This window comes from Ptychodera flava, chromosome 19, assembly GCF_041260155.1.
Source record: "Ptychodera flava strain L36383 chromosome 19, AS_Pfla_20210202, whole genome shotgun sequence".
NCBI classification, from domain to species: domain Eukaryota; kingdom Metazoa; phylum Hemichordata; class Enteropneusta; family Ptychoderidae; genus Ptychodera; species Ptychodera flava.
Genome location: NC_091946.1, coordinates 28,225,641 through 28,252,522, shown reverse-complemented (window position 1 = coordinate 28,252,522; position 26,882 = coordinate 28,225,641). Strand labels below are relative to the sequence as shown.

At 35.6% G+C, this 26,882-nt stretch overlaps 1 protein-coding gene across 5 annotated transcripts in view; it reads right to left on the bottom strand.

The window, feature by feature from the left end:
- LOC139119154 (growth hormone-regulated TBC protein 1-A-like) overlaps positions 1–26,882 on the bottom strand; it is an 85,423-nt gene that overhangs the window by 38,691 nt on the left and 19,850 nt on the right. Inside the window, exon 1 of one of the 5 annotated variants that reach the window (XM_070682812.1) lies at positions 21,027–21,217. The exons of 2 other annotated variants lie outside the window; for them this stretch is intronic. In XM_070682812.1, coding sequence (XP_070538913.1) covers positions 21,027–21,124 — 98 coding nt within the window. In that variant the 5' untranslated portion in view covers positions 21,125–21,217. Of the gene's footprint in view, positions 1–16,269; positions 16,434–17,210; positions 17,312–21,026; positions 21,218–26,882 lie in introns of those variants that run through there. 2 more of the 5 variants (XM_070682816.1, XM_070682814.1) reach the window with 2 other exon arrangements.

Below are 26,882 nucleotides of genomic sequence, written 5' to 3'. Positions count from 1 at the left end.
TCACAGAGACTATTACAATTGGCAAAGGTGATTTCAAAGTGTGGAGAAAAGGGGAATTTACCAACGAACAAAGAGGCTGCAGGAGAAATGTGCAAAGTACCGGTACAGCATTTTATTTAATATGTGAAAATTGAAAAAAATCATACAAATCATACAGTTAGGATACCTATTAGTAGGGGAACAGGCAATAAAGGAAAGTTAAAAGCGAAATTGGGAAAAAAAACAGGAATTCCTGTTTCTTTTTCAGATGGAGCATGAGATAATGGGAGATACATGTAAAGCTCAACAGCCATGTGACTGTTTCCAAACTGTTCAATCAACATCCAGTATTATACAATGCTAAACAAGAACCATTTTCATTCATAGCAAGCAATATCAAAGCCATGCTACAATCTACTTGAGTAACTACAGAGTTGTCTGTGAACACACACTGCTGGGAGGCTATTTAGGGTTTATGTCAGTATTAACTCAAAGGTTATAAATGTTTGAGCTTTATAGCCGGATCAACTAACCCTGTAATTAAGGTTAACATTGATGACGATACCCCTGGGGATATGTCAGCAGGAACTAGAGTTTCAAGTACACATAAGTGTCACTTCATGACTTCTGAGGTTTGTGCCGGGTAGTACATGTAATATTATTTAACAAGACAGCTGCAGCTTTTCATTCATGGTATTGCTAATATAATTTGTAAACTTTATATGCTGTACTGGTAAAAGAGAGTGCATTCATTTGCTGAAAGTTTTATTTCACAAAACAGCAAACCTGTGGTGGTGATATGTTTGTGAAGCTCCTACACACATAATGTGATGCTGAATGCAAAAAAATTCAACCTGCCATTTCCGTCATCTACAGGGTTGGAACCTACCAATATGTGAATCTGTACAATGTATGGTAATCATATGCAATGGAAGATGAAGAATGGTTGATATTAGGTGTGATCATTTCTGTTTTGAAAACTATAAAGCGTACAGTTAACCGGAGTATGTGACATTAACAGAGGCAGCAAGTTCTCTGAAGGTATTGTATGCCCCACCTACTACCGGTATGTATTCCCCACGTCTGTAAAATTTGTGATTCAACATAGCCTGTGTGTGAGTAAAGGGCACACCTACACTATTGCTGATCAATTTGATTCCAATTGCAAGCACGCCCACAGTAAACTATTAATGCTTCCAGTCCATACCTAATTTAGGTGAAGCTTTGACTGTTAATTTCTGTCAATGTGATTACCGGTATACCTGTACATGAACCTCAGATATTGGATAAATATCATTGCTGGAAGTGGAAGATAGCTGTGCTCTTTTTTAAGCAACATAAGGTGTGATTTTTAGAGTCAGAGATATTCAAGTAAACCTTGGTTTTACAGCAATCTGCATCTGATTGAGTGAAATTAATGGAAGTGCACAACGCTCATCACTGTACACGAAGTTATTGTACCGGTATACCGGTATGTACTACTGGTACATACTGGTAGATGACATCACTATAAATGACATCACCAGTAGCTGAAACTATTCATGATTTTTTTCACTATTTTTGTTTGTTACTTCAACTACAGTTTCTTGTTCAACTCCCCAAAGTATGTTGAGATACTCTGTATTCAGCTTGTCGACTCAGCCTGTACATGTGTAGATCGCATTGTTAAGTTTAACAAGTGAATACCGGTACTGGTCTGGACTAGAATTCAAATGTACATGTAAATAATAACATTGTATTTATTTTTACTCATCTACGGTACAGATGCTGAATGACGAGCTAAATAGTGAGTGATCCAACATGCTTTGGAGATGGGTAGTAACGACCAAGAATTTACATTTGACACAGGCAGCAAAAACTGAAAAAAACATCAAAAGTTATACCCGTAGCTTCTTGTTCTTTAAGGTAGTTTGCGCCTCAAAAGTGAAAGACTTAAACTTTTGCTCAAACTTTCCCAAAGTGAAACTTTCAACTGTTCTTACTTAATCAACAATAGAAATTGGGGTTCACTATGTACAGTTTTGAACAAGCAAAACAAATTACCAAATTTTTTGCGATATTTGAAATTCAAAATAGCTGCCATCCCTGTGTTAACTCTATGGGGAGGGGATTAAATTTTTGATTTTCGAAAAAGATGGTGAAAGTTTTTCTTTCTCCAAGAGCTTTAAAATGAATCCCTACAATTCGTAGATCAGAAAAGAATTGAAAAAGTTTGAGAGTCTGAATTTCTCTCCCCAAGGAGCATACTACCTTAAGCCTGATTGAAGTCAGCAACAGGCTGTGATAGGGCTGCTACGTATGTGAAGAAAAAAGCTAGAGCCGTGCTACAACATTTCTTGGTTGGCTCACGCTGAGAAAACTTTTACAATTTCATCATTTGTCAAGAGACATTTTACTGTTTGTAGAGCCAGCAACCTATGACCACAATGCCAAAAGGTTGCGTAACCCCTTTTTAGTCCCGGAGCGCAGTTCAAAATCTTCATGTAAATCAAAAGCTTCCAGACACTAAAACAACATCTAAGAACATACAATAATATGAGCAATTTCATTTCCAGAAATTACAGAGGCAGTTAAACTTTTATGACAGGCGTCTATCATCTATAACATTTCTGAAGTAACCTACAGATTACTGATGCTTGAAATGTCTTTTATCACTGACTGATTTTTTTTTATCTGCAGGTACGTAACAAAAAGAAGGAAGCTGCAAAATTGCCCTGAAAAAAGTGTTGTAATATTGTGAATATTCTTTCAAGTTAAGCTTTGTATGACTATGGGTAATATCCACCCACATGATATTTTGTTAAGACTTCCATATCTGCTGTGAATATACTATATTTATTGAGTTTCATTAATCTGGATCTATGCTGACTGCCTCTCTCATATGCTACGAATATTCATCAGCTACTTGCCAGTGTGTGGCTTGACGTTTCATCGGAGGCGTAAAAGCCACCTAAATTTTCAAACAAAAATTTACAACTCCAACACATGAAACTGTAATTAGCTGGAGGCAGTGCACGTCAAAAGGACTGTGTCGGTCAGCAAATACGGTATATGTGAATATTCAGTTGATGATTTACTCTTGAAGTTACAGAGTTGGGTGGGTGTGTACAAGTACCGGTAGGTGTAATAGCTAGAGAAGTGGGTGTAGCCACAGTCCCTCTGTGGTGTAGCATACAATGTGATTGTTGCTGTGAGAACTCATTTTACTTCATGCAAACCACCCTCGTAAATCTACAATATATTTACCTTCAAGGGGCATTAAAGCCCCAAACAGCTACACATGCGTAATAAACCGATCTCAAAAAATCCTGAGTTTTCCAAAGGTTTTCTTTGAATAAGACCCATTAAAGACTGAAAAAGTGTATAAAACTGTCAACGTTTTAACATCGTTTTTGAAAATGTTAGAATACAGGTGACTATCTAGATATAGCCTTCGCAAGATCTAACAACTCTGCAGCTTGAGTGAGAGAGTAATGTTTTGGTATATCACAATTTCCTTCCCTGTGATTTCACAGTGGCTACAGTGAGGGACAGAAACAAATATTATAATGTCATATAAAGTTGCAATATACCCTGGCTTTGATATTGTCCTGACTTGAATCATCACGCATATGTATCTGTTTATCATAAAGTCTGCACTCAATGCATTGTCCATCATACCCGTATGCAAATCAATTTCACTTCATCAAACCCATCAACACTGATGCAAATGACACGTCAGCATGATGTAATGTAATAGAAATCCAACTGCAGACATACAGCGTATTTAAATCACTAACTTTCAAGCATCCTCATTCCCTCCGTGCATTTTGCTAGCATCTAACATATTTATCATTTTGCGGTAATTTGTTTGGGTGCCCATACTCCTACTTGTTCTTTAATACTCTGAGACTCAGTTCAGTCTTAAATCAGTGACATGTGGTTTTTACTCAAATGTTTTAAGCGCACTCTGTTCTTAACAATTAAGTGCTAGTGCAAGATTTCTGTGTTGTTTCTTATTTTTCCATTTTCCTCACGTCCTTTTCAGAGAGCACAGTACACAACATTGCAAGGTCAATGATGTCAAGAAGAAGACGAGCGATGTCAAAATGCATTTGTCAATTTTGATACTGTACTCACGTGAAATGAAAAATAATGAAAAAAGAGAGACTCCATAACAAAGACCTGAGAAATAAAATTAGACAACAGATTTTGTTAACAATTGCTAGAAAGGCACTTTTGGCACAAAATTATTGTTTCAATTGAATTTACAGGTATTGTGTTGTCATGGGTTCTAATATACGGTAGAGAACAAAGTGCTGATAGTTTTATAACTACATGTACATGTATGCATCGAGAACTTAGAGGGTATACAAAACATTGGTAATCACCTATGGAATTCCACATAACTAGTAAGTTTTATGATCATCAACAAACCAGATATTATCAATTTTTATCATGTTACAGAAGAAAGAATGTCTGATGAAGTTCTGGATTCAATAAAAATATCAAATCATACTTTTCTTAATCCTCTGGGTACTGTATGTAAAAACTGCCCCTGCTCTTGATTGTCAAAAAATCTGTCTGTTGAATCTTTCCTTCATGCATTCTCAATGAGAACAAATCAACAGTTTTGCTTCCAGAGAATGTCTAAAAGATCAAAGTTGTACAATCAACATATATACTTCACATGCTCAGAACAAATCTGATTAAAGTTCAAGTGATGCATGAGGATATTTTCTCCTTTTTAACCCTTTCACCACCATGGTTTGTCTCAAATCCATTGTTTTCTATGGTAAAGTTGGACCTGTATACAGGGAACTGGGGGTGAAAGGGTTAAGTGAACACCAATCCGAGTTTCACTCTGTCAAAAATACTCACATGCATATAAATTGACTTTCAAGACTATCATATCATGCAGAACTATAGGAAAAACTGCACCTGGTATATCAACTTTCAAAGGAAACTTTTCACGGATGTGAATATCAAACAATATGGCAATTCCTCAGGAACAAAACTTTATCTGTTTTCAGAAAGTATCCATTGTACCCCAGGCCAATACCTTCACACAGAATTATTATAAATTTAAGATGAGAGAGATTGATAAATTAAACATATCTTGTGCCTACTCCCAATGTGGGTAGTACATATTCTTGTGTGTTGGTTTTATCATGGAAAGTTGACTTGTATTGCAGTATCTCATATGCAATGAGACAAGCTACACACTGCCTATCAGAAAATGGGGGAGATATATCATAGACTTGAACACAACATACTAGCTGTCATGCAATTTCCTGATCAGTGCATAATATAAAGACGCTTAAAAGTACCATTGTAGGCAAGGCAACAACTTAATCGGTAATTTTAAAAATGTCTCTATATAGCAATTGGTGTGTACCTCAATTTATTTGTTGTTTTTACATGTATCACTTATCAAACAAATGTCACATCTGAATTAAACAGCAGTTGGTGAGTCCCAGTTTTCAACGCTGCCATCACACATGTACCTTTGAGTTTAATTACATTTGGGTATATGAAACAGTACCGACATCTGGAAAAATTTGATAGTGTATCTAGTTTCAGTATGTAAAGTCACAGATTTCAGATCTCTGTGATAATTTCAAATCCCTTCTTGGAAAGTGGTAGGGGATTTGGGGTAGGGGGGGGTGGAGGTATTTAATCCTGGCTTTTGTACATGTCCTGGTAACATAATGATAAATTGTGATGAAACACAAAAATGAAAGATTGACCATATGTTCTGCTGCCTTTTTATATGAAGACACAATGCTGCATGCTTGATCATAAACAATTGCATATTCATAAAATGGTGGATTATTTGTCGTCGGTCTGTAGCAATGGCAGATCAATGTGTTCTTCATTCTACGCTGCCTCTTTATTCTGTGGTTGGCATCATTCAATTTAACACAACATAAAAACATGACATAGTGCAGCTGTGAAAATTACAGAGAAAATTGAAGAGGATCTTGTCCTGTTCGTGATATTTCGTATTCTGAAACCGTTTTTAATCACACGGTTGCTTGAATCTTTTCACTGTAACTGCACATGTATCATGTCTGCGGATTCCTTCAGTCTAAATTATTCATGCCGGCCAAATTGGTGCAGACACAAAATGGCCTGATCACGCCACCGTGGCTCTCTCGGTGAGTTTGACTGCAGAGTGACAGAAATGGAACAGGGCTTAATGGAGCAAAGAGAAACTGCGCCAAATAGAAAGTAATGGAATTTGAAGTGACATTGGAGGAAATTGAACCACAATGGACTTTTCTCTTTGCAAATGCAGCCAGCCTAATGCAATTTTCGTATCGAACGGCCCTACTGTTGTATAAAAGACAGACACAAAAGTGAAAGCAATTCCATGGAGTAGACCAATTAGTAATGTTCTATTTATACCACAAATGACATTTTGGTGTAATCACATGAACAGCCAAGTTCAATACTTTATCAATCAACTGCGTAAAGTTAATTAACAAAGTAAGCACAAGCGAATTAAACTTTAAAGTCATAATTATTTTCTTACACAGACTCAAGCAGAAAACAGAAATTTTAAAAGTAGTTCTTTAGAAAACAGAGGCTCAAAAAGCTCAAATATTTGTAAATAAAAATACTTATATTCTCAAAATAGTCACGCTGAAAACCATAATGCCTTACATCTAAATGAGCTCAAAACGATATTCTTGAAACAGTAAAGTCTTATCTTTTGTTACACTGCATATTTTTAATGTAAATAGCAAAGTCCGAAGAACTGAGTAATATAGGAACACTCCTGAAATTAATTTGCAATTGCATACAACAGTTGAAACCATCATCATCAAAGTTTTATACATGTAACTCAATATTTGCTTGAGGTAAACTTATGTCTGCATAGATACTTTACGTGTGAGCCAATTGTCTGTCCATGATCCTCAATTCCGTGAGACGAATTCCAAACAAGCCTGTACAGCATTTTTTCAGCGGTGACTGTCAAGAAGTATACAGATACAGCACTGTTGCACCAGTGAATGTCAAGTTTTATTTAAGTGGTTTGCAGTAATATGTTCAACCATTTTCCAGCGATGATCTATAAGGCATTACAGCCCAAGGTATACTGTCTCTATACTGTAATAAGAGGTACATGTAATTGCTTATGTGTAGCTCACAAGAACCCCTCTAGAATAACTTGAAGAGCATTAAGGGCATTAATTTTTTCCTAAAAAGCTGCTTATCATTGTAAAATTGCATTGCAAAAGCATAAATATTGAAATTTGCAATTTTCAATGCACTACTTTTTGGGTAATTTTGCTACTCTGCAGCTCGACTCAAAGCTATGCAATTTGCATACGCCAGACTCACTGTGATGTCACACTGTAATTGAAAATCATACCGGTATACCACAAATGTGGCTTTAATATTTGGACTCAATATATGAACAAACAATGTAAACCTGCGATGTACTGGTATACTGGTATGTACATGTATGTGCACTGAGAGTAAACATAAACAGTGCCAAGATGTATCAGACATGGAAGTCTTGACATATATGGCTCTAATTTTTAACTACATGCATTAGCTGGAAGGAGCTACATGTACATGTAAGTAACAGAAAATGTGACTGGATTCCTGAGTGCTACTGAGACCTCAGCAGCACTTTGGAAATGCTGAAAGAGTTTTGCCCACTATCTATTTCAAATGAACTTACTTTGCACATTTGATATAGCACTTTCAGTCTGATACAGCCACTTTGAATTCTTACAGTGAAATTATATTACTCATTGCTAAATTTATAAGGCTGAACTAATCTGTGTAACGGAGAGTTATTGCAAATTGTCTCTTTTTTGAGTATTTGTTTAGTAAAGTGTAGTGTGCCTTGTAAGACACATAAAATACAAATGAATGCTCTAGTACATGTATCTGCAATTACACAGGGAATTCATACTATCATGAAATGTACCAGTAAAGAGCGAGACTCTATCCATATACGGTAGCAATATTACGTCATCGTCCAATAATTGCCTTTCGTAAAGAAAGCAAATGATGTTAACATTGGCGCCAGTCAGTTTGAAATGTTTCTTTTTGCTTCTAAACGAACTCAATTACACTTTTGATATCCGTCCGTTTCCATGACGGGACCTGCAATATGCAACACGTAATGTACACATGTATGATTTACGGAAAGCAGGTGATAAGTCCATGCATTCATGGCATCTTCAGACCCCTTCCGGGAATTCCTCGGAAATTATCTGAATTCCTTTCCCCTAATACTGAACAGTGTTTATTTCCATGAAGAAGGAATTTATATGGATTGCACTGAGGACAAGTAATAAAACATATATGTTAGTTACCTGAATACCATGCATGTCAGTGATGCACTTTGGGGACAGATATTCGGACTCTCAAACTTTTACAATTCTTTTCTGATCTCCCACTTGTGGGTGCTCATTTTAAAGCTCTTGGTATAATAAATTTTTTACTGTCTCAGTTTATCAAAGATCGAAAATTTTATTTTTTTCCATAAAGTTTAACACAAGGATGGTGGCAATTTTGATTTTCGGATATCGATAAATCTTTAGGTTATTTGTTTCTCTTGTACCAAAATTTGCACAGTGACCCCTGATTTTTATTCTTGATTGGGTGAGAGAAAGGTTGAAAAGTTCATTAAGGAAAGTTTGAGCAAAAGTTTAAGTATTTCACTTTCAAGGCGCGTGCTTGTGGAGTAGAAATAATTCTTACGGTGCTATAAACAATGGTGTACGGGGCAATGATATTGCTTTCTTGGCATCTGGATATATCTGAATGTTTTCCTTGGTGCTGATATATTGCAATTATTGTATGAGTACTGGTATGCCCTTTAATGTTTGTGAGTGCAATGTATCTGTCAACTTTTTAGAGCTTTATGTGCATGAAATCCACGTTGCATATTTCACTCAGCAGCTAGTACATGTATGGTTCACGAATTTGTTTTGCAGATCACTCCAACAGAAATTGGGGACGATTATTACATGATATTACACACATTGATGAACAGAGGACATGATCACTTCGTGTCTAAAAATTGTGATGTGCATCAACCTTGACTACATTACACAACTTGAAAATGATATCAAAGGTAGAATGCGCCTCGTGGACAGATATTTGGACTCTCAAACTTTTCCAATTCTTTTCTGATCTACCACTTGTGGAGGCTAATTTTGAAGCCCTTTGAGAAAGAAAAACTAGTTTCTTTGAAAATGTAAAATTTTATTTTTCTCCGTAGAGTTAGCACAGAGATGGCAGCCATTTTGAATTTAAAATATTAGTAATGTTATGATTTTCGGTGATTTGTTTCTATAGTACCAAAATTTGCATAGTGACCCCCAATTTTTTTTCTTGATTTGGAAGATTCCTTCAGGAAAGTTTGAGCAACAGTAATAAGTCTTTCACTTTTGAGGGGCATAATACATAACTGACTTTCATATTATGAAAATTAATTTTAAGGTTGGGAGCAGGAGCACTGCATAGACAACTAACGGTATAAGCTGCTGCCAGTGGTCTTAATTTTCTGAGCAGTGACTAACTTTATCTATTAATTAAATCAGGATTAAGTGAGCTGTAGAAGTAAATACATTTCATTCTGTGCAATGTTGAATAGAAAAAGGTGACTGAAAAAAGGGCTATCAATGAACCCTATGCTGTTCGACTAAATGATGGCTTGAAAAGATGTACATCAACAGATATAACACAGGGTTTTCTATGGGAAAGAAAACATCTGACTCATTGGGTGCAAGTCATGCTATAGAAAGGAAAACACAGATTGTAATGACCAACAGAAAGTTTAATCTGAGAAAATGTCAACTGTGATCACAAACTTTTCAGTCAACAAAAGCTGTGCTTTGTACATGTACATACCGTAGTACTTGCATGCACACATAATAAATTTACACTATATACGGGAACAGTAACATTTGATAAACTGGAGGATTTGGACAATTAAGTTTTCAATCAAGCTTTGCTGTAGCAATTTATTTACTTGTATGATCAAGTCATGGATTAGACGTGAAATTCCTTTCACTTGGCTTGCTATAATTGCTTTGAAATTGAAGGACTACTTGGAATACAAACACTGACAGTGAGATATTCGGTGTCCTAGTCCCTTTATGAAATGTTGGCACAGCAGCCAACTGATTAAAAACTTACGTCTGTAACCTGTAAACACGACAACATTCCACTATAATATTTCCTTATAAACATCTACCACCGATTAGCTAATACATAATTTCATAAAATTATGTATTCATAAAAACAAAGTGTACCGGTATAAGTGACCATTGTTTGCATATATGCAAATCAACTTGTAATGAGTCGCGCATCAATGGAAAATATTCATAGCCCTACTGCGAATTATGTAATTTCGGTTTCAAATTAACACAAGCAGATACCAGCATTACAGGTATGATCAATAATGACAAGCTGAGGTACTACTCAAAGCTTGCTTCATGCACATGCAGTTCAGGGTAATTTTAATGTCTGTGGCAGCTGAGATCTTGAAATGTCAGCGTCTTCAATTTGACCAACTGCTGACATTCAAAGAATGCATTCAAAAGTACATTTTATTGACAGTTGAATGCTTAAAGACCAGAAGGTGGTGACAACATGGATAATTATTGACTTTCTGATGGTGGGATATTAAATTTTGGATCCATCAAAATGCACTTGTAAAGTATTCAGTAAAAAATCCACACTCTATAAAAATCACCATGACCTTTTCTTTGTGATCTTCACTAAGTCAGTGAATTGTTGTATCGATCAGGGAATCACTTATTAAAAGGCAAATCACAAAACGTCAATATTTTGTGGAAACATGCATTTAACTACAGTAACTGTATTTTACAACAGTAAAGTATAATTATTGCTGCATGACATGGTCAAACTTGGTCAAACTTCTCTGCAATACATTAAAATTTCACTTGTGTTTGTATGGTATTATAAGGCATTTATGCAAAAAAACAACTACTACCAGTAGACCTACATGTACAGATGATAGAAGATGATATTTACCTTATTTTCGTAGCACATTATATCATAAATTATGTGTGTTAAACTTAGAGTGCATGTTTTTCATCCAAACTTATAACATCACAGCTCTCAAAAGATATCATCTTTTGAAGGTACCCTGTGACAGTCGCATGCTTGGAACTCGGCATTTTCACAAGTACCGGTAGTTCATCATTGGCTTTTACGACCCAATATCTGTAGCTACAGCCATATTTGCTGCATACTATATGAAATTACTTGCAAATCCTAAAACTTTCTACATTCTAAAAACATCATTTTAGGGATATCTCCTAGATTGAAGTGAACAAAAAAACTTGCCTTTTCAATTATGTAACAGCAAAAATTGAAAAAAAGATTTGATGGTTAGAAATTTAAGAAAACTGTCTGGCTAATCCTATTTTTGAGTTGTCATTATTACTGAACACAGCTCACAGAGAAAACATACAAGTTTAGCAGTAGGGTTTTACTCAGATTCGCTTTGCTTCAAATTTACTCAATGTCACTTTGAAAGGCTCAATCTTACAATATTTGTCAAGAAAGTTTAGTAATAAATAAGCTTTGCAGTAGCAACAATGCGCAAGAAGTATTGCAGATTTATTCAGAAATGACGAGATTGTATATATGCAGTCTTTACATTTAGATATTAAAATCTAGTAATCCATGAGGGACATTTGTCACTGTGGATAAAACCTTTTTGACATAAAAGAGAATTTCTGCAATGATATTCTGATATCATTCAAAGCAATTACTCGTCATTTCTGAATATATCTGCAATACTTCTTGCGCATTGTTGCTACTGCAAAGCTTATTTATTACTAAACTTTCTTGACAAATATTGTAAAAATCCTTCCATGACATCTTATCACAAAAGCTACTTGTAATAAATGGACTTACAGATAGTGGATGGATAGTGTATGTGCTGAATGCAAATCTTATTCTCGTATCGCATGATTTTTGCTAATTCAATGCGGTTGTGAAGTCGATAAAATATTGAAGTGTTACGGAGTAATCTTTAGGGTTTTTCAGCCTTTCCCTTCATTTCTATTTACGTTTTCCCAAGTTCTCTTCCCATTTGGGCTCTGCCATAATTTTGATAAAAATTATGTGCAGCTCTTAAAAAATGTTTTTTTCTCTGTAGGGACACTATCCATTCACATTAGGAAAGTGAAGCATATAGCCTACACGATTTAAATGATTTATTACGGACATTTATCTCCTCTCGTCATTCATATTTGATGATGGATCAAAAAGTTGTACAATTAAAATTTTACATTTATCAAACGCACTTGCCCATTAATATGACATCGGTATGCCTGGTGGTTGTGCAGTGTACAAATTACACTGAAGCACCTGCCGCATTGCAATGTATTTGAAGCCTTTTCGCAAACTGATGCAGGAAAATTCCATGGTATCTGCAATATTCAAGCAGTCATTATTTTCCTTTGCAAATTGCAAATATTTCTCCAGAGACACTCCTAAACATGTCATCATGATAAATTCGAAACTCTTCTCTGAAAGTTGCTCTGCATCTAACCCTTCATCTGTCATTGTTTGCCAATGGGACTCCCTTTGACCCTGATTGACTTTGAAGAAAAGTGGATGCTATACATGTATGAACTATAATTGATCAGAGGCACAGATCAACATAACCCACCCCCATTGCCTGGCTTTCTGCATTACATTTCCATTGGTTATGATAGCTTGAATGGACCTGTATACAATAAAATGGGGGGTGAAAGGATCCTGTCAAATAAATAATAATCAACCTAAGTTTACTAGAACATTCCACCGATGACTGAAGATTAATAAAATATTGATCCGTTTTCACAGATTGCAGTTTCCATAAAATGAGCAAGGACAGGGAGAATGAAAAGCAGAGAGAAAGAGAAGTCTGTGGGATGAAATTGCTGGAAGCTTCAACAAACACATCTACTGACTCTGAGTTATTCATGTAGTGGTAATTCAGATTTCTGTCTGATTTTTGTAGATTTTGGCAAATCGCCAGAATGTTTTGAACATTTTCACAAAATGTCCTGCAGCTTCCTTGTCAGTGTACAGATAATAATGATTATCCTTAAGGTTGAATATAAGACGCTTTAAATGTCCTAGTACGGTTTGGTTATAAGAAAGGTTTCTGATAATTTTTCTGAGTATCTTGATTGAAAAAACTTGCAAAAGTAATTTTTGAGGACTCCATAGTCAGAGAAGGGCCATGGCAGATTAAGGTAGAATGCACCTTAGGGGGCAGGTATTCAGACTCTAAGCCAACTTTTACAATTCTTTTCTGATCTACTACTTGTGTGTGGGTGGGAGGGGCTCATTTAGAGTAAGAAAAAATTTCATCGTTCACCATCTTAGTTTTTTGAAAATCAAAAATTTCATTTTCCCCATACAGTTAACACATTGATTGTGGCCATTTTGACTGAATGTCAGGTAATTTGTTTCTCTACTATCATCAAACTTTGCTTGGCAACCCCTGATATTTATTCTTGATTTGGTAAGAGTATGGCTGAAAGTTTCATTGAGCAAAGTTTGAGCAAAAGTTTGAGTCTTTCAGTTTCGAGGCATATTCTGTCTTAAAATGAGCAGACATTTAGAGAAACTCACTGTTTGATTTGTTCATTTCTATTCTCATCTTCTGTTGATCACTTTTCTCCTCGCTGCAGTCACAGATTGCACAGTACTAGAGATTTCCCATAATGCATCATAACTTGCACCAATGTAAATTCCCCTGCAAAGTCTACCATGTCTCCCATGCATAGACAAATATTCCTAGACTAGTTGTAAAAATTCTGAAAACGTACTTTTAAGGATACCTTTCTTCTCAATTCCCATTTTAAAGGATTAAGGACATTGTGCTTGATTGAGAGAGGAGATAGAATTTTTGTAAATTTTCCACTGATTGTGTCCTCAGCGATACAGAATAAAGTGATGGAAAGTAGGATGACTAGTTGCACCTGTTTTATGAAACAAAAGGATATTGATTTTTTCCAAATAGAAAAGACAAAAGAAATTTACATGCTACAGTAGCTTTTTTTTCAGAGAATGACCCCTTCAGTTGGTCATAACTTGCTTCCCAAAACTGTGACATTTGTACCGTAGTACCTACAGAATGTGACTTTTATGGTTAATTGACGGTTTCTTTGAAATTTATACTACAATATTTCAACGTACTTTTAATAAATATAATTAATCAATTATCGTGAGACTTCACATTATTGCTTTGATGCACAACTGAAAAAGTTATAAGAAAACTAATGTCGTTGGTACAAATCAAACAGCATCGTGGGTAATTTATCGTACTGTGGATTGGGCCATATAAAGTTTCTGGCATTTTTCAAATCATATCACTCTTCTCACCCAGGTATGGTTTAGCCATGCATACTAATTATATCATGTGACCACTTTTGACCAATCAGAAATCAATCCTGGTAAATTTTCAGTTGTAAAGACGCCCCTACAAGAGTCTCTGACTTTTAAATTAATTTCTCTGAAGCAAAAAAAAATGAAATTGAAAATATGACAAACATACTAATAACTCTTAAGCAGAAGGCAATCCCTCTTTAACAGCCAGAAAGAAAATTTTCATGGTGTAAATTTATTTTGAAATTTCAATCTATGTGGTTGCACTATCTGGATATCACTGGGAATAGTCTGTTATGGGTAAACCATCAAAGTTTACTGACAATATCTGTGAACCAAGTAACAAAACAGCTGCTACGAGCATACATATTTGCTAGTGGTACAGACCTTTTTTTCAAATTAACCATTCACGGTACTGTATGAACACTGTCAGACAATTTAGTTTTCCCATTCACATTGAAATAATGCAATGTTTGCAAACTGCCACAGCTATCGAATCATCAGATACCGGTATTAGCTGACCTAATTTTATGAACATTTATTAGAAAATGGAATACAATGTATGTTTGTTCATACCTATACTGCTGAGTATGATTGCTAGGCTGTATCGTTGGCAATCAGAACCTAATTACAAATCATCTCTGTTATGAAATACTACCGGGACTAGGCAGTTTGTGGAGAAAACAGCATATTCCGGTGGGACAATTACGGCTTTGCACTGGGAAGAAATCTCAGTTCTAAATTTTCAGAAACCTACCCCAGTACTACGGTAGTAGTGTTATCTCAGAATGTGAATGTAGCATAATTAAGAAATTCTACGCATGTCGAACCAGGGATTACATTTCAGCGGCAAACACTCAGAGTATACCGTATATCACAAGGCACATATGCAACTAGCAATTTACAGCTCAACACCTGTATCTCCACCTTTCTGATTGACTTCTTTCAAAGATTTCTGTAACGTGATATGGAATTACACATCCAATCTTGTCACAAGGTTAAAATGAACCATAAATCACATCAGATGGAGTCAGGTAATGTATGTGCAGTGAAATTAAATTTTCAATGGCCATTGAATTTCAATTGGATTTTTGCCTCAGCTCTCTCTGAAATATATAAATCTCGTATACCGGTATATGAGGTTCAAGTTAAGAAACTTATAAATATTCAAAAACTGAGGAAGTAAATCAGTTGTAAATTGCATTGATACTCACCACAGAAACAAATTTGTAGTTCCACTTGACTGCCCTGACTATAGTAATTAGTTTAAATAAGCTATGCTAGCAAAATGTGAAGTGATTTTGTGATCTAAATGAAGAGGACTTGGATTTTAAAGTTACATCCAAGTATAATTCCAACAGATTTTATCACTAAAGGGAGAATTTTTGTTACATACTTTTCTGCAGAAAATTTCAAATTTCAAATTCTTGAAATTCAGGTTTCCTGAAGAAAACTAAAAATATACCAATACATGTAAAACAGACATCTGATATCCTATCATGTGGGTACATCAAGACTGTCTCAATATTGTTGTTTAAATGAACACACTTTCACTGTATACATCATTGCTATCACAGACATGTACTAGAGTATAGAGTTTCAACCTACATTTTTATGTGATTAAAATTGACAGTTGCAACAGCAAGGTGGCTTAATTGTATTCAAAGAGGTGGCACACATGTTGGGTCTCGGTTTATGCCAACGTTTCATTACCTGCTATCCCCTCTAAGGTCAGGGGCATTTGATCGCAGTCCTGTACGTTCACTTTTACAATAAAGCTACTCTTACTCACATCCCACCCACAAGACTGAAATTTGCCATCCTGAGTCTGTTTACATACTTTCAGCTTGTAAATGTAGTGATTAAAAATTGATCAAGTGTTTCATGCGTCTACTGTATGCAAATGAAAAGATGTGTTACCTGCGTAGATCGATGGCAGCCGGGTTCTTAGCTGCATCCATGGTGCAGAAAGCGCAAATCTAGGCTGCTGACAAAATGAGCACGAACTGTCATACTATGAAAGACAGATTGGATGCGGAGGGGTGGGGAGTCACCTCTCCACAAAATGGGACATTCCAATGCAGCATGAAGTCATCAGCGCCGCACGCTTTGCATCAATGGATCAATATATCCCATAGAATTTCGGATTTGTATATTTGTGTCACACAGCAGTCACAAATGGCATTTAAAAAATTGACAGTGGGAGCAAAAATGAAAAAAATCGTATAAAAATTGGACGACGAGTAGGACAAATACAAAGACAGTGTCTGAATCAACAATGGGCTACACCAGCTGTGCATGGTAAATGCCGGGACGATCTAACTCATGGAATTCACAATAGACACTCATATGCATACGGAGTGCTGAAGTGCCATCTACCAGTATAATATCAGAAACTGCACATCATTAATTTCCTGTAAATGCATGGCATCTGCTCATCATGTTCATATTATGTCACATGTTATCTCTGTTAAAATTACAAATACCACAAAAAAATGTCACATGTTATCTCTGTTAAATCATAAATACCACAAAAAATTTGAAAAATTTTGTTAAGTACCACACTCGCTATGAATTATAATTACACACACTAGGAGGTAAAATATCGATCCCACATAAAATATTCAGAAAAAAATTATTTACAATTTTACCAGTAAAAATATGTCTCTTCACTTATCCAGCTTCAAGCTTCAAGCTTTGCTATACAATGTAAATGACAGATGAAATGAATTACTGAGGAATTCTGGATGAAATCAACATGTTAATAAAAAAAGAGAAATTTTCAAAATTTGATTTACGGTTGAATTGGCACAGGGGATAAAATACGGCAGAAGAGAGAATATTAAGATCATAGAACAAACCTCCAGGACATGCCTCTTGTTTAATATCACAAACGGAGAGGATTAATGACTGAGGTATGTTGCGGATTTACCGGTGACGCTGGCATGCGTTTCCCTTTCAGCGCATCAGCCTTAACAAGCGAAAATGAGCGGAGTTAATTCACTGTGCCGCGAGGCAGTCTGTGTGTAACATCACACTGCCTCCACGTGTGTCACACCTGACAAATACTGATTGGGTATATTTTCAACCAGCGTTTTGAACAATCAGCATAGGATGGTTTTAGAAACACGAATGTACGAATGCATATTTTTGCTTTTTCTACGACACATTCAATTCATGATAGTCAAATTTAATTGCTGGTAAGTATATCTGTTAGTTGTATAGTCTTCCTGTGCAAGTGAGTACTGTACACTATCATCCCTTTCACAAAAACGCACACTCAATAACTGTTGTTCTGTAGTATAATCACAAAGTGATGGTACTTGATACTGCAGGATATACACGCATTATCTGGTATTGAAGCAGGCTTTTTGACAAAATGCATTATCATGCATAAATAAGTGACCATACTAAGAAATCAATAAACACTGAAATAAACAATAGGAAATGGATTGTAATTTTTTGATCTCAAAGTTCATGATTGCAGAGAAATGCATGGGTATGTTGAAGCTGTCGCAGATGATTGATAGTAATTTCAATTCAAAAAGGTATGATTATCCATAATTTCAATTTGTGCAATAAAGTATTATTATCCATATTTGCACCTTTATCAAACAACTTATAAGTGTCATTTGTATACTGGTATACAGAAGTTAAGTTTCAAACACCTTGTGTGGGTTAATTTTTTTTATTTCCTAAAATCATAGACTAATGTTATCATCCGTACGAGTACAAATTTATGCCCAGTGCCTACATATTGGCATTTATAAATATTTGATGAAAATAATGTTTTGACATTAAGGTAGTATGCGCCTTGAAAGTGAAAGAATTAAACTTTTGCTCAAACTTTCTGTGAGGAATCTTTCAACCGTTCTCGTTCAAAATCAAGAATAAAAATTGGGGGTCACCGTGCAAATTTTGGTACCAGAGAAACAAATAACCCAAGATTTACCGATATTTAAAATTCAATATGGCCGCCATCCCAGTGTTAACTCTATGGAGAAAAATGAAGTTTCGAGTTTTAACAACGCAGCATTTCTTCTATCTCATGTTGTACAGTATGAATCACACAGCTCTTTTTCACTTTTTGGTTCAAACACAATTACCGCACTGTGCAGTGCTTGGAATCTTGATTACCATTGCTTGCAGTGTATCTACCTTATCTAGACAGCTGAACAATTCCACTGAAGTCTGGCCCACTAGTCACTTGGTTTTTCTTGGACGTGAGCAGCAGCTACTGTACTGGCTTTTGTGGCTTTCGCGATCACCTCATCATCACTGCGACAGTCTGCTGATCCAAGTTTATTCCTTCAATTGATTCTGTTTTGATATTTGCATGTCCACAGACTTGGGACAAGACTTGTAATTCCACTGATCAGATTAGTCAACACACTGATCTGTAGTCACTATCAATACTTTAAACCTCTTAACGCAATGCTTGGCTTTCACACCTTATAATAGTGTTTTGCAATTCCAGGATAATAGGACGAAAATCAAACCTGGAGAAATACGAAATGATTTTTTGTATGCTTAGAGATCCTGAATTCCAACACTATAAGGAAAATGCTGTTCCTTTTAGATTTAAGAATAAATTCACAGTAGGTGGCAATATGCACAACTATAGAAACAAATATTTTTACTCTGAATATAACATACTGCTGCGTAAGATTCTAGGGATATTGAATATTTTAAATTGTTACTGATTGATTACAATCAGAGAGATATTACCTTGCCCTTTCAACAAGAACATGGTTTGGCCCAAACCTATTGTTATCTATGGTGGGTGCAGACCTATTTACAGATTAAGGGGGTGAACAGGTTAAACCATAACTCACCAATGTTAACAAGTGATGACACACTTTTTGATGACACAGTGATTCTTTTATTATACATACAGCAAGGAATTTGCTGAGCAGTTCAAGGGTAAAATGGAAAGAAATCGATAAAATCTTCCTCATTTTCGTTTTTGACTCATCTCACGGGTGCGTGTACGCACTAACTGAATAAGAATGCCATTTTAATGACCCATTGCTAATCAACCTTGATGACTAAAGCGTTGATCATTCTTCTCAATTCAAGTCTAAATAGGAGTAACGATCAAACAGAAGAGAAGTGAATTCAAGCACTCATTCTTAAGATAGAGAGAGCCTCGGGCACAGATCGTCACGTTCTAGCATTCCTACAGCTTGTGGGGCGGCTTTATTTTGAATTCTGTACAGAAAATTGAGTTTTCATTGCCTTGATTTTTTTGTGAAAGTCAGAAAAATTTACTTTTTACCCCTCAGAGTTTGCACAGAGAGTGGCTGCCATTTTGAATCATAAAATTCAATAAATTTGCAAAGATTTGCTTCTCTCATGCAAAGTTGTCCATCGCGACCCATCGCGACATCATTCTATTTGTTGCATCATTGTCGAGTTGCCACTCAACAAAGATTGATTTTAGAGGGGATATGTTGGGGGAAGGGTTACTATACTTTGTGTGATTTTAAAGCGACATAACTATGGATTGTAGGTACATGTATGCTGATAAAGAATGAGGTTTGGTTGGATTTTGCACTTCCAACTTTCATTTAGGGGAGGGGAGGGGGAGGGGCCCTGAGGCCAAACGCAATTGATTGCGTTTACCATGTGCATGTTTTATCCACTGCCCCTTAATTCACTCCTCTTTGAAATTGCTTGCATTTTATGGATGCGTACATGACACTCATGAATTTTTTACCTGTGAGTGCATGACAAAGCTTTAATCTACAGAAAGCAATTTGATTTTATAACTGCATTATTAAATTGAAATTTCTGAACTATGGCATTATTAAGTGAGGGCACTCAACTTTACTGATGTTTCATTTCTTCCCCTGCTTCTAAGATCAAGATGGAACTTTTTTTCCCATTTCAAGTTGAAAGAAGCTTCAGTATCTCCCGGAGACAGCTACAGTAAGCTTCAAAACCCTCTTCACAGAATCACTATATTTCAAAATACTTAAAATAGCAGCAACAAATAACAATTACCCTATATTTTCACTAAATATGATTTGCATTGGGATAAAAATGTGTGAACAATACTGGCTTCTATCATGGTTACTGTGCTTTCATATTAAAAACTCAAAAAGTCACCTTATAATGTAGCGTACCAGAAATCAGTCTACCTACATGTATTGATTGAAACCACCACATGAGGGCAGTGTTCAGTCACAAGATTCTAAAATTAAAAGGGTAGTAAAACATTTACCAGTCATTAATCAAGGTCACACATAATCTATTGTACCAGGAGTGATATTGAAAAGCTGAAATGTAATTTCAAAGAACAGTGTCTAGGATGATGAACAGAGCACTTTGTCTGTTAACGCGTTTGAGATACTGAATTTGCTTGGTTTCCTGTCGATTTAAATCTGAAATTCTGTTCTTAACTTGAAAACTTCTTGAAATTTTTAACAAAGCACATTACAAAATAGGTGAGTATTTTCATAATTCTAGCGTACAATTTATATCACTGACGGCATAAATTCAAATGAACTCAAGAGGTGACGGTGATGGGAAAATCTACTCAAAGGGCAACCATTGTTTTAGTTATTGTGGAAACCGAAATAATTCACATTTACTCATGTGTGACTTACTACAGCTCATATAAGCACACTTGACCAAAGCTGTCAAAATCATAGACTTAGCGGTGTGATATTTACCAAATTTCATCCCAAAATTCCTCCGATTCTTCCATACGCTTGGGATCCCTCTCCTTACAACAGCAGCAAATCCTCCTCCAAGACCAGCAGTTAGCCATGATTCAGGGAAAAGGAATATCGATCTCCGGCTGTGTCTCTCCGATTCACGGCACACAACTAACACATCAAATATCCTGTAGAGTTTGTCTGTCTATGCGTAGATTAAGCCGGCAGCCTCGGGTTTTGTAGTGAATACAAATTACGCAGTGATTCATTCGGCCCCCTGAATGTACTTAGACCCCTTCTTGGCGATGGCAGACGTAATTGACAACTCAAACAACACCCAGAAGGCCTGCTCATTCTGTAATCTCAAGTAAATAATTCGCCCGAGGCAGTCAAAAATTTTATTCACAATGCGAGAAAATAATTCAGGAGAAAATTTAACGCGGCAATTTCACTGATTGTTGACACAGTGCATAAATTTGGAGCAGAATTCTGCCGACTTGAGTCATATTATTCCCTGGGGAAAAATGTGTTCTAGTTACTTCTGCACGCTCGCTGAAGACTGGTGTTTCTGCATTATGCAAATTCGATAAAATGTATGCAAATTAGATTCAAGCAGTAATAATGCATGACAGGTAGGAACAGTATTATAAAAGATGTGACATTGGATACGCTGATGATCTAATGTTTTGATGGGATAAACTTACAGGAAGTTACTCTGTTGAAAGCATACGGTAGTTGCATGAATGGTTAAATATATAACAGATATACAGTACATTATATATTTTATCAGAATTATATCTACATGTATATTGAAAAGACTTTTATCAAGGCGTTTCCCGTAATTTCCGAATTTCTCATCGAATTTTAAGATTCTGTCCTTTGATAGCTCTTCATACACTATACACATGAATGTATTCAGTGCTTTAAAATTTGTTTCAGAAATATGGCACATCACAACCGTGTCAAGAATATGACACTTGAAGATCATGAAATGCGTGTGAGTCTTCATCAAGGCACAAGCCCCGTGACCAAGGGCAAGTTAAATTCTTGAAGTGACCGTGATGAAGACACAGCGCGCGGATGACCTTCATCTGCACTATTGAGTGATACTAATAGCCTAATGCTTTGTTGACGCCTGGGCAAACTTGCAATATTTGCTGAATTTAACAAATGGTAATTGCCTGCAAAGTAATTCCTGCCGGACAGGCCCAAAACAGTTAACAGTGGGACTTCCCCTGATGGCAAGACTACCATTAAACCACTGCTGCTAGAGGCACGGCACAGCTACTGCTCTGGAAATCTCGGCCGATTTCATGAAGCTTGATTGTGTAAGGGAATGACCCGGCCGCGCACAATGTGGAAAGCAATCAAATCATGAACTGCAGAATTGATTTCTTTCAAGATCAGCTGACCCCGTTCAAGTCTTACATTAAGTCTCCATGATCTACCTTTACACTAATCTCGTTCGCTCCACTTTTTTTCCACCCGCACATTGCAGACGTGTCTCTTGAGAACGGGAATCACAACCGACTAGACAGATTTCCATCACTCTAGCTCGTTTAAAATTTCTCTCTGGAATGATGGTCGTACTGTAGTCTGCTTCACAATCAAAATCCTCAAAGAATTGAAGTCACCAGATCTACTCACCAGAAATTTTCAAAACACGAGGCCTATCCAGCACAAACAGTCACAATCTGCCGCTACTGCAGTGTGATAGAGAATAAACAAATCCTGTTGCCATGGATACATACACGGCATAAAGTTCTGTTTCTTCCAACAAAAACCTTGCAAGATTTAGGCAATTAAGTTAAAAACAAACACGGTACTACCAAAGGCTGTGATGAAATTGTATAAACAGTATCTTTGTTGTTGAAGTTTCACATAAACGTTACTAATGTCATTCTGCTGTACAAGAATACTGAAAATCCACCATGAAAACTTCTTTGATCCTGAAATACAGCAATCTCTTTTTACGCTTTTGTGATTCTAAATCTGAAACATAAGGCATGGCAAGGAGCATTTGTCCCCAAAACACCTAAATAATGATAATTGAATAAACACGATGGATTAGTAAGTAAATAAAAATTACAATTTAACAAAAAAAAGGCAATATATAAAAAATACAATGTATAAATAAATAAAAATAAATTGATCAAATATCGGTGATGGCTTTGTAAGTAAATAAATGAATAATTAAACAAAAACTAGTAAGTAAAAATAACAATAAATGAATAAATTATGAGTAAATTCATAAGTAAATAAAGAAATAAATATATAAAAAAATACAGTAATTGTTTATTCCACATTAAATTATGGTACACAGTGTACCAGGGTATATGTTTAGAGTACAGCTGTTCTAAATAGCCCATTTCAGAATAAAATGTACATCTTTCTGCTTCCTATTTCAGTCAAAATGTTCTGATACATGTACAGGTAATTCAAGACCCATTTGAAATGTGCAGCCAGGCTACACCCTAAGCTAGGCTGTTACAATGCTTCAAGATTTACAACCTTGTCAAGCATACAGTCTATCATGCCTAAGTTTTCACATAAAGAGGCAAACGCCATTCTCAGGCGCTTTAAATCACTGCAATATGCGACGTAAATTTGTCACATGTGGACAATTGAACATGCTATTTCAATGTCTAGGCTGTCCAGCCACTGGGCAGTAGATCACCATATCGTCAAACAATATTATAGTATATGAGAAAACATTTCTTCAAATAGTTGGCCAAACTTTTCGAAGGATGCTATAAAAATAGTCTCCCCTTAAGCAGACTTAAAATACTGGTAAAATAATACCCAAAGTCTACCGTACTTTTACATTGTCAAAAATAATGCTTTAATTAACCAGTTTTTTTTACATTACATGTACATGTATTTATTCTGTTCTCTGTGGGTTTATAGATTAAAAGAAAATTAATCCTTTGAGTACTGTAATTTTTCCAACCAAATTTTTTGGGCAACATTTTACTGCTTTTTATGATTTTGTTCTGTAATTATTTTGATAGTTTTGGACCAAATGGACAGCGCTTTTCATGGGATTTAGTTTGTGATCAAAATTTTGGGCGAAATCTGGAAAAAATATTTGGACCTGAAAAAAATTGTTTAGACTATATTTAATATGGGTGACAAAAATTGACTTTTTGACTTTATTCAGAGAATGTCACAGCACACACATCTTACTATTCTTTGCAAAAGTCATGTTACATTATCATGTGCTGCTATTGTTTAATTGTCAACACACATACTGCTTTTTATATGCCCTTTGAATTTGTTAAGGTTGTTGAAGCCTTCAATTTGAAACACTTAAAACTTTCCCCCAAACTTTCCTCAAGGAAACTTTAAACCATTCTCTTTCAAAATCCAGAGTAAAAATCAGGGTTCACAGTGCAAAGCTTGGTACTACAGAAACAAATCACACAATTCATGAATTCACTGACAAGTGACAAATTCTGTCGAGCATTTCATTTCCCCCATATGTATATATGTGTATATATATATATATATATATATATATATATATATATATATATATATATATATATATATATATATATATATATATATATATATATATATATATATATATATATATATATTGTATATATATATATATATATATATATATATATATATATATATATATATATATATATATATATATATAAACATTAATTTAAGTAAAAAGTAATGAAATCTATCTGAGGATTGCAGGATGCATGAAACTTAAGTGATAGATTTCATTATTTTGTACTTGAAGTTATCTGTTTATTTATTTATAATGCTCTGCTTAGCATCGAGCACTGTAATTTCCCACGAAGACATCTGTATACTTTGATATATATATATATATATAGAGAGAGAGAGAGAGAGAGAGAGAGAGAGAGAGAGAGAGAGAGAGAGAGAGAGAGAGAGAGAGAGAGAGAGATAGATACACACGCACGCATACACACATACACACACACATATCGGTACAGAGCTTTGAATGGTACTATGGATGTATCCTTATGGCGTGTGATATTCATATACTGTACTTACATAATTGCCATTGCTTTTAACAAATAAGCTCCTTCAAGGATTTGCAGATGATTATATATACCGGTATATGATGTATTTTATGAGGCTGCAAGTCAGAAACTAAGCCTATACACTGGGGGATTCAACATGTTATGGCTGTGAGCACACAAATGGTAAATGCTATAAGCCGATTGACATATATGACATGTATATGATTAAAACGTGGAGAATATTACACTGGAGCACTAAGTAAGACCTTGTAAAAATACACCGCTCAGTGAATTATTTTGAACTTCACAGCAACAAATGAGATGAGTCAGAATGACACAGTGAATATTTTTCATTCAAGTCATGTGTCTCATTTTATTAGAAAATGCGGTTGTTTTATGGGACGTGGCGTGCCGAAATTACCCAAACTGCCTAACCAAATTACGATCAATGAATTTCGTCAATCCATTAAAGGACGAACTGAATTTCCATACCTGTACACAATTTGCTGAATTTAACATTGTCATATTATGTACATGTTTAAACTTTCATGACAAAACCTGAGAGACATATGTACAACTCAGTGGATATGATAATACACACCTTTAGAAGAATACAATATACATATACATGTATGTATGTTTCTTGTACGAGTGCAAAGTATTATACTTCTGTGTTTTACTTGGCAAAGTGTGCGCTACGTGTAATTGTGCTACACTCAACAAGGTGTGTTCTCAACTGTGGCATAATGACAACCTACCTACATGTACATCATGCATATTGAGGTTTAACTAGCACAAAGCATTTGCATGGGGGTTGGTTCTGACTAAAGCTGACAGTAAAACAACTTGTCCAGTCACATGTAGGGCATGTTGGATGCGTAAGTCTTGTCATCTATGCAAATGCCATCAAACTAATACTTTTTCAATTTCCCTTTCGGTGTGGGTACTTTTGGCATAGTAATCCTGAATTGTCTTGGCACAGTAAGATACCAGTATTGCATTGTCTCACAAATACAGTATACAAGTACCGGTACATCATGAACCAACATACACTGGCACATCATTTCAAAGTAGACTCAATGAAAATTAATTTATTAGTTTTCTGTAGATTATAAATTTACAAAACAAAAGATGTAGAAGTGACTAAAAGGGTATAAATTCTGATCAAGAAGGGGACGTGGGTAACAGTATACATGTACATGTAAAGTAACTATGCACTGGCATTCTGACAGTACAAGACATGCAGCACGCTAATTTACATATTATTCTCACTGCATGGCTGTTATGCAGATGAAGTACCTTGAATGCATGTGTGATTGTTACTTGTGGAAATCACCTGTGCTATACCAGTATGATGTGTGTCTTAACCCTTTCACCCCCAGTTCCCTGTATACAGGTCCAACTTTACCATAGAAAACAATGGATTTAGGACAAACCATGGTGGTGAAAGGGTTAAACTTCAAAGTATTATTCATTGTCTTTTGAACATGTCACATTGCTTAGTATTGTTGTCAAATGAATTTTCGTTGGAACTACCTAGCTAAATCTAGTTGTCAGCTATATCAGTAGTACATGTATATACTGTAGTATTACACATAGTATGAATGTCAATGTTGTGTAATATCAGTCCAGGACCAAGCATTTGGATATGATTTGGTAGTTAGATGAGAAAATGTACTTTTCAGAGCAAAACCGCTGGAAAACACATCCAAAGTTACAGCTGGTGAAGTTTTTTAAAAGATGATGGTAAGATATTTGAAGAGGATGGAAAGAAACTGAATAAATATGGAGATGAATTTAATGAAATCAAGTGGTAAACACTTAGCGGGTAGGACAAAATGTAGGACAAGTAAACGTGTTG